Source organism: Heterodontus francisci, chromosome 12 (assembly GCF_036365525.1).
Source record: "Heterodontus francisci isolate sHetFra1 chromosome 12, sHetFra1.hap1, whole genome shotgun sequence".
Classification (NCBI taxonomy): Eukaryota; Metazoa; Chordata; class Chondrichthyes; order Heterodontiformes; family Heterodontidae; genus Heterodontus; species Heterodontus francisci.
In genome coordinates this window covers 110,947,635-110,961,045 of record NC_090382.1, presented here as the reverse complement: position 1 = coordinate 110,961,045, position 13,411 = coordinate 110,947,635, and the positions used below count along the sequence as shown (strand labels likewise).

The 13,411-nt window shown below is 41.3% G+C and overlaps 1 protein-coding gene across 1 annotated transcript; it reads right to left on the bottom strand.

The window, feature by feature from the left end:
• Positions 1 to 1,408: 1,408 nt before the first annotated feature.
• LOC137375730 (protocadherin alpha-C2-like) lies at positions 1,409 to 12,388 on the bottom strand. Its single transcript, XM_068043116.1, has 3 exons — positions 9,873 to 12,388; positions 7,927 to 7,978; positions 1,409 to 3,793 (listed from the first exon to the last, which is right to left on the bottom strand). The coding sequence occupies exons 1-3, from the start codon at positions 12,254 to 12,256 to the stop codon at positions 1,409 to 1,411; spliced, it is 4,821 nt and encodes a 1,606-aa protein (XP_067899217.1). The 5' UTR covers positions 12,257 to 12,388.
• Positions 12,389 to 13,411: the final 1,023 nt, after the last annotated feature.

The following is a 13,411-nucleotide window of genomic DNA, read 5'->3' as shown; positions in this document are numbered from 1 at the left end:
ATTAAAATCATCCTCTGATTAATCTGTATCATTGTGAATTTTGCTTTCTCCCGTACTACCTTTTCTCTGCACTGTGCACGTTCATCTTCTGTACAGGTTGCTCATTACCCATTAACTTTCTAGTTTGCATACTTCAAGTAGAGAGAGCACCCTGCCCAGCACCAGTTCGCAAATGCGCAACACCTTTGAACAATATTCATCTATTGACCACTCAAAAGGAGACACCACCCCAATATATATGCCTGAACACTTCCACTAAAGTAATAATCAGTTAAGTATCACATCAATGTGTCAAGTACACGTAAAACGATGTCGCAAACAGTAAGTTTTGACTCGTGTGAGTCTGGTGAGTGAATTGTAAAGATCTTGCATAACCTCTGCTGCTTAGATTTTTTGCTTCAGCGCCAGCCGGCGTAATTTTAGACTAACTAATTTTAATAGGCAGAAATTCGCGGGCTGGAGAGCAGAAGTTGAACTCCCAGCTTTGTTCTGACAACATAGCTTAGAATTTTGTTGGCCTTTTTGAAATTATTTTGTCATTGTTGGTGTTCGGTCTTATACCCCAATTTACAATCAGCTTACTGTTTAGTGCTAAGCCAAACTGCTTCCCAGCAACGCTTATCCGATTCGATAACTGAAGGTGGGAGGAGACTCGTGTGGAGCATAAAACGCCGACATGGACTAATTGAACTGAAAGGTCTGTTTCTGTGCTGTGCATTCTATGTAAACTATGTAACTCTCTGTATTCTTACATGAACCAATATTAAGGTGGGATAATCAGTTGTGTGACCTATATAGGCAAAATAGTCTTTACATTTTAACGTTCTTATATTCAAATAGTCTTGTTCCCAAAATATTTTATACTTTATTATACTAATATGACATATTTTGGCAGCAGTTTACTGCCAATTTCGTGTCATTGCAAAGCAATTTCTGGTGCGTCTCAACGTGGAAATCACGATAAGACTGCATTGAACCAGCTATGAACTTTTAAAGCTTCACACATAACCCTTTTCAATGTGTTGAGGGAATGAGGCCTTCTATCCCCTTAAGCTGACATTTAAAATTAGAGATCGTAAAACGCAAATATGCGCATGCATTCAGGTATCCAAGTCCTAATAGCCGTTGTGGAGCTGTCCTTACAACAAGCTGAATTGTGACGCTTGAAGAATAACTCGTCTGCTGGCTTCCCCTCCCAGTTAACAGATACCAGTTTCTGATCCCTGTAATATCATGGAGCTTTTTTATTTTCCATCATTTCTTTGATCAACAACACTAGAAGTTACATTACAAGAACGATCCCTTTTTTCCACAACGATAGTGCCTCAACAGGAACTGCTACACATATGGAGACAACAAAGATTGCCAGCAACTTCCCCCTGCTGAGATGTCGACAAATCTTTAGAATTTAACATTGGGCCTGAGACATGGGTGGCGTGTAAGGTTTCAAAAACAGAAAATCACTCTTCGCTGATTCTGGAGACAGACAAACCGCATAATGGTGCGTTTCAGGGATTCGAATAATCTCACTAGCTGCAGTACAATTTAAAGATTCCTTCGGTGCAGGTATCGGATTAAAGGCATCATTAGAATCTCCAGGTCTATAGCAACAACTTGGGGAGGTGTAATCTTCAGTGATGTTTCTGTCCTGTTTACACTTGATGCCAATCAGCAAAATGATGGCTACAAGAAATATAAAGGATGTTGAGCCTAAAATGACAATTAAATAAAGATTTACATCAGAAACATATTCAGGATTTGTCACTAAGTTGCTGCTTTCGGAGAACCTTTCAGTAACATTCCCCAAAATTGAAGAGCGGATTGTAACCGTGCTGGAGAGGCTCGGTTGTCCATTATCCTTCACCATGATGACCAGAGTCTGCGTGGTGGTGGCATCTTGCTCTAAAATGCCTCGGGCTGTTCTGATTTCTCCAGAGTTAAGCCCCACGTTGAACAAACTGGGATCAGTTGCTTTCAGCACCTGGTAGAAGAGCCGTGCGTTCTGACCAGAATCAGCATCAGTTGCGATTATCTTGGTGACCAAGTAACCTCGACCCGCTGACTGAGGCACAATCGCCAATGACGCTGAGTCGCTTTGTGCTGAAGGTGAAACAATTACGGGAGCGTTGTCATTTTGATCCAGAATAATCACATTCAATGTCGTGCTGCTGCTCAGCGGCGGAATTCCAGCGTCACGGGCTTGAACTTGGATCTGGAAGTTTTTGAGTCGCTCATAGTCAAAAGAGCGCAGTGCGTAAATGGTCCCGTTCATCGAATTAATGTTGAGATAAGTTGGCACTGGCGAGTTTTGGAGAAGATTTTCTATGAAGGAGTAAGAAACATAGGAATTCTGATCCAGATCAGGATCGAGCGCCGTCACTGTGAAAATAGAAGCACCGGGAGCATTGTTCTCCATCACATACACAGTGTACCTTAGTCGATCAAACCGTGGGGAGTTGTCATTTACATCAGAAATTGATATCTGGATGGTTTTATTTGTTGATAGTGGAGGAGAACCCGAGTCCCAAGCTAAAATAGGTACGTTATACAGAGGGGCAGTTTCACGATCCAACAACCCACTGATAATCAATTTATAATGGTTGCTCAAAGATGTTTGAAGCTTAAAGGGAACGTCCAATGGAATCTGACAGTGAACTTGTCCGTTTTCTCCAGAATCGCGATCTATTATGTTGATCAAGGCTATCACTGTCCCCCGTCCGGCATCTTCTGGGACCATGCGAGACACTAAGGTCACTTTTATCTCAGGGGCGTTATCATTCACGTCAATTACCTTAATCAGGACTTTGGAATGCCCTGCAATTGCTGGTGAACCATTGTCCACAGCTTGAACATCCAGTGAATAACTGCTTACTTCTTCAAAATCGAGTAATCCTTGAACCCTAATCTCTCCCGTTTGTTGATCCAAACTGAATATTTTTTGCACTTTCTGTGAAACACGATTACTGAAAGAATAAGTTACCTCAGCATTCGGGCCTTCGTCTGGATCAGTGGCATGGACTGTAACCACTAAGGTACCCCTGGGTGAGTTTTCTAACAGGCTGACTTTGTATAACTCGCGATCGAATGCAGGCGCATTATCGTTGCTGTCCAGCACAGTAATGATAATCCGAGCGCTCCCCGATCTTGGAGGACTCCCTCCGTCAGTGGCAGTCAGCACCAGCTGAAAGGATGACTCCCGTTCGCGGTCCAATGGTTTCTCCAACAGCAACTCGGCAGTCTTAGTACCGTCGTCTGCAGTTTGCACTTTCAAGCCGAAGTGCTCATTTGGACTGATGCTGTAAGTGGTGACTGTATTTGTCCCCATGTCTGGATCGAGCGCGCTCTCTAGCGGAAAGCGGGAGCCTCGTGCAATGGATTCGCCCATCTGTAAGAGCATGGCACTCTCCGGGAAACTGGGCGAATTATCATTTACATCGAGTACCTCCACTTCACCGCGGTATATCTCTGGAGAATTCTCAATCACTATTTGAAAAGAAAGAACACATGTAGGAATTGTTCCACAAAGCTGGTCTCTGTCTATTCTCTCATTGGCAAATAACATCCCATTTTCCAAATTTAGCTCCAAATAGCGCTTTGTGTAGTCAGAGACCAGCCGACCTTTCCGAGCTAACAATTTTCGAATATTTAGTCCCAAATCTTCAGCGATATTGCCAATTCCAGTGCCCTGCTCCAGTTCTTCGGGAACCGAATAGCGAATCTGTCCGGAAACCACATCCAAAGCACAAATCAGGAAAATAAAAACTAACACCATGAATTTCAAGGCGTTGTTGCTCTGTGAATACGCCATTGTTACCGGATTGGATTATTTCCCAGAAGCACACATTTAAGTTAAGCGTCACAGGTCAGTTTTATCGATATGTCCTTCAAAAACTCGAACTATCGAACTTACTAATTATTTCCTTCTGTCCTTCGTTGAGTGGACGCACGATCTAAGCGCAGGCACCGATTCTCATTCTCTATGATTCTGCCCTGGTGTCGTGATGGGGGAGGAGCAATGGATCTCTCGCTCGTTTGCGATCCTTATTGGTAGATAGCGACGCGACGCGTCCTTGTCAATAATGACACCAGAAATTCTTAAAGCTAGACTGCTCTCGGAATGACGGCGATCATAGAGAACCTTTTAATGGTGTGCAACCATAATACCCAGGCAGTTACACGCGCCGCTGCTCAATCTGTTTTGTAGCATTTCTCTTCAAGGTTGTCACCGATTCTTTGAAATGTGCTAGGTTAAGTTTTTGAGGATTCCTACCCACTAGATCATATGACCATATAATTAAAAGCACCCATTTAGTCCATCCTTTTGAATATCTACGGTGCAGTCTCTTCATAAGAGGGTTTAGTTTAGTATCTTGCCCTCACCTACTAGTCAATTGCTGATTTAATTTTGTATGAGATACGCCTCTGTTATAGCGGTTTTACTTTTGTGCTAAAATCTTAGAATTCTATTTGTTATTAAAAACTGAAAAAATGATTTTCCTCCTATGTTCTGGGGAATCCTGGAACCTGTAGACAGCTTCTACTGCTGTATTGCTGCGGGCAGTCCTAAGCAGACCCTGCTGAAAGACCTATTTGACGCCTGCTGTAGTCGAATGTCTTGAAGCCTCCCCATCACAGACGGTTCATCAACCTCGCCTGGAGAAACGTCAAGTGGAATCCGACTATTCGATTCTGGGACACCTCACCCAAATGAAGAATCTCCTACCAGAATGTGACAAACTGATTTATTTTATTATTCCTTCTATTCCTAAGAAACAGTTGTAAACCCAAAAATCCTTTTTCCCTGGTTAACCAGTTTTTTTGAATGTATATGTGTGTGAATGAGGGCTAGGGAAATAGGAAGATTTTCATATATAGATAGATTTATTTCATTAGTGGTTAAGACTTACCATTTTTTTCAATAAATAATGTTGTTATTGTTTAAAGAAACCTGGTTGATGTGTTTTATTCTGGGGAGAATTAGAGATAAATTGGCTATTCTTCAGTTGGTGGGAAACTTATTGATATGCTGTGACCCACGGAAAAGTAGGACTGAATTAACAGAGCACTTATCCCGCTTTGATCATAACACTTCCTTACTCTGTTCCTCGGCCACATAATCAGCATTGAAAACATGTCATCGTATTCTGTGTCCCAATATTAATATAAGTGAGTGTTTGGGAAATCCCTTTGATTAATGGAGACCTAAAATTTCGTTTTCACTTTATATTGTTGCTGTTGTTGATCTAGTGTAGAGCCCCAAACTAACTAGCCCAGGACAATGCCCTGGTGACACTGGTTCAAATCTCCACCACGGCCGATGGTGGAATTTAAATTCAATTAATTAATTTCAAAAAATCTGGAATTGAAAGCTAGTCTCACAAATGGTACCATGAAATTAAAAACTAATGTCCTTTAGGGAAGGAAATCCACCATCCTTAGTTGGCCTTGCATACATGTGACTCTAGACCCACAGCAATGTGGTTGACTTTTAACTGCCCTCTGAAATGGCCTAGTAAGCCACTCAGTCGACAAGGAAAATTAAGGATGGGTAACAAACCCTGGCCTTGGCAATGACGCCCATATCCCATGAAAGAATTTAAAAAACTATAGAGGGGAGAACTTTGAGACCTCCTTAAGTGGAGTTGCACAACACCACTTGTGTTTGATACCAGATAGAATATATTTCTAATGCAATGCCAAACCTCGTTTGAAAAGTGCTGAGCAGACCCCATGGATTCTCATTTACCTTTACCTTCACAGCTTACCCATAATGTTTTTGCATGCATTGAACATACTAACATACGAATTAGGAGCAGAAGTAGGCCATTTGGCCCCTCGAGCCTACTCCGCCATTCAATAAGATCATGGCTGATCTTTTTGTGTTCTGAATTCCACACTCCCATCTACCCCCGATAACCTTAGATTCCCTTGCCGCACAAGAATCTATCTACCTTCGCCTTAAATATATTCAATGACCCCGCCTCCACCACCTTCTGAGGCAGAGAGTTCCAAGGTCGCACAACCCTCGGAGGTAAAAAAAAAATGTTCATATCTGTGAGTGTAAAATATTTAGCGGAGTTGTGTACATGTACATAAATGTGTGCATGCACAGTGCTCACCCCAGGCCAAAGGAATTCAAATCGGAACCAGACAGCAGGCAATAGTATGCAAAATGTATTTATTGCCATTGAAATCTATACTGTAGGCTTGATTGTTAGGATTTTAATTATACGCTTCCTTAAGTGTTGGTACTAAATGTAAACAGTTTGTAAAATTGATCAGTGCAAACAACCCCGAAAATGCAGCACTAGTAATTCATTTCAGAAATTCTAATGTCGTCCGTGGCTTACAATATTAACCGAGTATAATGACTACATACAGGGCTGAATGTGGATGAGTAGACGAGGACAGGTATTAAAAATTGGGTCATGATAACTGACTACCTAATAGTTTAAGGAAAATGGAGGAAGAAATGTGTCAGCAAATCTATGAAATGAGTCAAAGTCATACAATAATATTTATGAGAGATTGTAACTGCACCTAAACAAATTAGCAAGAAAAGAAGTGATAAAGGGAATGGAGTTTTCACAGTGTGTTCAGGGCTATTCTTACCCAGTGCGTAGGAAGCCCAACAAAAGAGCAATCCTTACTAGACCTAGTATTAGGAAAAGAACCAGAGCACTTAAGAGAAGCAAACATAAAGGAATATCCAGGCAATAGTACCCATAATGTAAGATTTCATATAATGATGGAGAAAGACATAAGTAAGACAAAGACCAAAGTAATAGATTGGGGAAAAAGCTATTTTGAGTGACTGAGAATGGAACTAAAGAAAGTAAATTGGAAAAAAATATTCACAGACAAATAGATAGAACAGTAGGTGATCAATAGACTTCAGGAGAAATACAGTACATTAAAAATAAAAACAAGCTTGTTGATAATGAAACATCATGGACGAATAAAGAGATCAGGGTAACATTGAAAGGAAAGAAAAAGGTATACACTAAGTATATAGACAATAATGGAAAGAGTGGCAATTAGGAATATGAAGAGGTTAGGAAATAAGTTAAAACATAATGACTACAAAAGTAAACTGTCAAGGAATTTGGAAATAAATTATAATTATACTACAGACAGCTACCAAACAGAAGAAAACTCAGGATAGGGACACAGCTACTAATAAATGCACAAGGTTATGGTAGCATAGTGATTATGTTACTGGACTGGTAATACAGAGGCCTGGAGTAATGATCCAGAGACATGAGTTTAAGTCCCACAATGGCAGCTAGGGAATTTAAATTCAAATAGTTAACTAACTCTTGAACAAAAAGCTAGTAACAGTAATGGTGACCATAAAACTATTAGCTTACTATTAAAAAGACATCTACCTCACTAATGCCCTTCAAGGAAGAAAATGGTTGACCTTACCTAGGCTGGCCCATATGTGATCCCAAGCCGAGAGTAATGTGTTTGATGCTGAAATGGCCTAGTACACCATTCAATTTATTTAAGACAGTGGCTCGCCACTTCTTTTCAAAGGGAATTGGGGATGGGCAATAAATGCTGACTGGTGAATGAATTTTTTAAAATAAGCTCACAGTTAATGGCAGAGATATTTAATTTAATAGTTACATGGCCTCAGTGCTTACTAGGGAAACTAATATAGTGACATGCCATGTGAAGAAGGGATAAAATATATTTAACATAGAAATGGATAAATTAATTAAAATTAGTGAGGGCAATGCCCCTGTTATGAATGGATTACATATATCCTGCATATCAAAATAAGGTAGAGATGAGATAGCAGAAACAATATATATATATTGTTTTAATTAGAAAAGGGAACACTGCCAGTGGTCCAGCAGACAACTAATGCTATTCCTCTATTTAAAAAGGGTGACAGAAAAATTCCAGAGAATTAAATACACTTAGGTTAATGTCAGAGGTAGGAAAGATGATGGAATCTTTACTCAAAGACCTAATAGAAAAATATAGAAACTAATAACATAATAGAATAGTCAGTATAATTTCAAAATGGAAACCCATGCTTGATGAACCTTATTGAATTCATCGAAAGAGTAACAGAAATAATAGACCAAGGTAATATAATATATTTGGATATTCCCCCAAAAAATCCTTTAAAAAGGTACCCAATAGCAGATTTATGATTAAAGTCGGAGTATATGGAGTCAGAGGGCAGGCAGCAGAATGGATAGCAAGCTGGCTACAAAACAGAAAAGGGAGAGTAGGAGTTAAGAGTAGCTACTCAGACTAGCAAAAGGTGGCAAGTGATTTCCACAGAGATTGGTGCAGAGGCCACTGTAATTCATGATTAGCATTATTGATATTGACTTGGGAATTGGTAGCTCAGTTTTAATTTTGGGGATGACACCAAATTGCGAAGTGCAATTAACACAAAGGAAGAACTTGACAAAGTATAGGAATGCATTAATAAACTTGCAGAATGGACATATATTGAATATTGAAATGTGTGAGGTGGTTCATTTTGGTAGAAAGAATAAGGAACACACATGCTGCTTAAAGATTAAGAGTCTGAAAGGCATATAGCAGCAAAAACAGCTAGGGGTACAGGTACACAAATTGCTAAAATTAGTGATCCAGATTAATGAGGCCATCACAAAAGCAAACCAAGCACTTGTGTTCATTTCCAGTGGGGTATAATTGAAAAACAGATAAAACGTGTAGAATCTTTGTTTACCCACACTTGGAATACTTGTGTGCAGTTCTTAAAGTATAAAAGAAGGTAAAGGCATTGGAGAAAATACAAAAAAAGATTAACAAGGATCAAACTGAGAGGATGTACATATCAGGAAAGGCTAAACAGGCTAGGGCTATTTTCTGCTCTAAAGGAGGTGACTGAGAGGGGACATGATAGAATGTTTTAAGATAACGAAATAGTTTGATAGGGTATGCATAATGAAAATGTTTCCACTTCTGTGGGAGTCCAAAAGTAAACGTCATAAATATAAGATAGTCACGAATAAATCTAAAAGGGAATTCATCAGAAACTTCTTTACCCAGAGAATGGTTAGAATGTGGAATTCGCTGCCACAAATAGCCGTTTAGGCAAATAGCATCATGTATTTAAGGGGAACCTAGATGAGCACATGAGGGAGAAAGGAATGGAAGGACATGTTGAGAGAGCTGGTTGCAGGGTGATGGGAGGAGGCTCGAGTGGAGCATTCACGGCGGTACGGACCTGTTGGGCTGAATGGTTTGTTTCTGTGCTGTAGACTTCATGTACCTCGATTTAACAACTGAGGTGAAAAAAGTATAGATCCGAGAACATGATTTGCTTTCAATATCATATTAAAGGTCTTCTGCTCTGAATATTTTACAATGTAGCGTTGTCCCATTTAGACTGCTGCATTAATGTATGGACTAAGCAATAAGGGATTCTCGTTGTTACTTAAAAGTCAAGATAACTCCATTGAATTGGCTATTTTTTTTAATCCATAGAAAGCTTTTTAATCAAGGAAGAAACATTCCGCCAGTTATTTCTTAACATTAAAAATTCATGACTCTATTCATGCCGCCAGGCAAAATGTTTGGCGCACTGTTTTAGCGAACTACCTACCGCGTGGACTGTTCCAGGAGCCCTCCTGCGCACCGCAGTTCAAAGGCACCCTTAGCCGCCGTGTAACTGGGGCAATTTATTTGTTACCACATTCTTTCCTTTATAATACTGCCTGGCATTACATCATTGAAACTCATTCGCGAAGCAATAGAGGTGGTTGAATGGGGAATCACATGTCTTATTTCCAATCGAACTTTAGTAAATAAAAGCGTTTATATAAGAGGACGAAAGGTTGCCCTCGAATTTGTGTCACATTTTTGTAACTTAGCATTGCCCTTGAGGCAAGTGTGGATTGTAGGGCTTAAGGAACAGAAATTCGCTCTTCGATGATTCCGGTGACAAACAAACTGTGCAACCATAAGTCTCTGGAAATGGGATATCCTGACCAGTTCCACTATAGTTTAAAGAGTCTATTGGCGCAGCTGTCCGAGTAAACGCATCCTTCGAATTCCTTTGCCTGCAACAACAGAGTGGGGACCAGTGACCTGGAACGCTGTCTCTGTCCTGTTTGCACTTTACACCAACCAATAAAACGATTGTTACAAGAAAGATAAACGAAGTTGAGCCGAAAGCGATGATTAAATATAGATTTAGATCCGAGGAATATCCAGGATTACTGATTAAATTGCTATTTTCAGATATTTTTTCACTAACATTGGCCAAGATTGACAAGAGGATTGTAGCCGTGCCGGAGAGACTCGGCTGTCCATTATCCCTCACCAAGATGACAAGACTCTGCGTGGTGCCATCCTCGTCCAAAATGCCTCGCGTTGTTCTGATTTCCCCAGAATTGCTCACCACAGTGAACAGAGTAGGATTGGTTGCTTGAACCATCTGATAGAAGAGCCGTGCGTTCTGACCAGAATCAGCATCAGTTGCAATTATCTTGGTGACAATGTACCCCTGACCCGCTGACTGAGGCACGATCGCCTCTGCTGCGGATCCACTCTGTGCTGAAGGTGAAACAATAATGGGAGCGTTGTCATTTTGATCCAGAATAATCACATTCAATGTTGCGCTGCTGCTCAGCGGGGGAACGCCAGCGTCTCGGGCTTGGACTTGCACCTGGAAGTTTTTGAGTTGCTCATAATCAAAGGAGCGCAGTGCGTAAATGGTCCCGTTCATCGAATTAATATTGAGGTAGGTGGACACGGGCGAGTCTTGAAGATTCCCGGTCAAAGAGTAAGTAATATAGGAATTCTGATCCAGATCAGGATCGAACGCCGTCACTGCGAAAATCGCAGCACCGGGGGCGTTGTTTTCCATCACATACACGGTGTACGCGGGCCGGGCAAACTGTGGGGCGTTATCATTTACATCAGAAACTGATATCCGGATTGTTTTATTTGATGCTAGTGGCGGAGACCCCGAGTCCCAGGCTAAGATAGGTATGTTATATACAGAGATAGCTTCACGATCTAACAAGCCATTGGTAATCAATTTATAATGGTAATTCAAAGATGATTGGAGTTTAAAGGGTATTTCCTTAGGAATCTGGCAGTGAATTTGCCCGTTCGCTCCAGAATCGCGATCCATTACCTCAAAGAAAGCGATCACAGTCCCGCGCACAGCATCTTCGCGGACATTGCTAGACAATGAGGTCAATTTTATCTCAGGGGCGTTATCATTCATATCAATTAGTTTGATCAGCACTTTCGAATGTCCTGCAATTGCTGGTGAGCCATTATCCACAGCTTGAACGTCAAGTTCATAACTGTTTGCTTCTTCAAAATCCAGCGGCTCTTGAACTCTGATCTCTCCAGTTTCCGGGTCCAAACTAAACAGTTCACGCACTCTCCGGGAAACAAGATTAATGAAAGAATATTTTAGCTCCGCATTCGTGCCTTGGTCGAGATCAACAGCTTTTATTTTGATCACCAAGGTCCCTGGCGGTGCGTTTTCCACCACGCTCGCCCTATATATTTCATGCTCGAACACAGGCGCGTTATCATTGATGTCCAGCAAATTAATGGTGATTTGAATTGTCCCAGATCTATGAGGGGTCCCACCATCAATGGCCGTCAGTACAAGGTGAAAGGATGACTGCCGTTCGCGGTCCAAGGGTTTCTCCAACAGCAACTCTGCGATTTTAGTATTATCCTCTCTGGTCTTCACTTTTAGACCAAAGTGCTCATTAGGACTAATATTGTAAGTGGTCACTGTATTTGTCCCCGCGTCTGGATCGAGCGCGCTCTCTAGCGGAAAGCGGGAGCCTGGTGCAATGGATTCGGCCATCTGTAAGAGAATGGCACTCTCCTGGAAACTGGGCGAATTATCATTGACGTCGACAATCTCCACTTCACCCCGGTACATTTCGAGAGGGTTTTCTATTATTATTTGGAAAGCAAGGATGCACGTAGGACTTTGTGCACAAAGCTGTTCTCTGTCTATTATTTCGTTAACATATAAAACGCCACTCTCCAAATTTACCTCCAAATACTGCCTTCCGTCAACAGCGACCAGACGACATCTTCGAACGGACAGTTGTCGAACATTTAATCCCAAATCTTCCGCGATATTCCCAACAAAGGTACTATATTCTAATTCTTCGGGAATAGAATAGCGAATCACTCCAAACCCCAAATTAATTGTACAAAGGAGGAAAATTAAAGTCAACATCATAAACATCAAGGCGTTGTTGCTCTGTGAATTCGCCATTGTACCCGCGCCAGCTTGTTGTGGAAATCTACAAAATCATTTCACCGCAAGAGCTGGCTTGACCCCAAAATCCTTTGGTCAATGGACCTAAATGCCACATTTACAAAGAATCGATCGCTATCGCTCCGAACTTTGCTCCACAATCTAAATGAATACAAGCGACGATTCTCTTTCAGTCTTTTCTAGTTCTCGTTGGGGAGGGGCAATGGATCTCTCGCTGCATCTGAGCTCCTTATTGGTAGACAGCGACACAACGAGTCCCTGTCAATAACTACACATTGCAATTCTTAAAGCTGCACTGTTCCGGGAATCAGCGATTTAATGGTGTGCAATCAGTATTCGCAGCCATGGATATAACCAATGGATATTTTGAAATATTTTCTTCAGAATTTTTACAAGCACTTCAAAGGCTTGCCATTTTCTCGATTGGTATTCTGATGTTCTGCTTTCGTTTTCCAAACAATCAACTTTAAGAGTATTTTAAGTAAGTTCGGTGGTTTTGATTTTTAAAAAATCAGCCTCCACCCCATCCCAAGTGTTATTTCGGAGATCTTGATTTGCAGAGGTAACATTCTAGCGTCTATAATTTCAAAATCAAGTCCAAAGTTTATAAATGCGGAAGCAGGCGAAGGCCATTAACCCCATCGAGCTTGCTCTGTCATTCAAGTAGATCTTAGCTGCTCTGTACCGCAATTCCAGTTACCATTCAACTTCATATCCCTAATACACTTCTTTCATTCATGGGATGTGGACATCCCTGACAAGATTAGCATTTATTTCCCATCCCTAATTTCCCTTGAGAAAGTGTGGTGAGCTGCCTTCCTGAACCACTGCAGTCCATGTAGTTTAGGTGCATCCACAGTGCTGTTAGGGAGGGAGTTCCAGCAATTTGGCCCAGCGAAGTGAAGGAAGGGGATGTACTTCCAAGTCAGGATGGTGTGTGACTTGGAGGGGAGCTTACTGGTGGTGTTCCCGTACATCTGCTGCCCTTGTCCTTTTAAGTAGTAGAGGTCGCCAGTTTGGAAGGTGCTTTTGAAGATGTCTAGGTGAGTCGCTGTGTACATCTTGTAGATCGTACACAATGCTGCAGTGGTGGAGGGAGTGAATATTTAAGGTCGTGGATGGAGTGCCGAGCAAATGGTCTGCTTTGTCCTG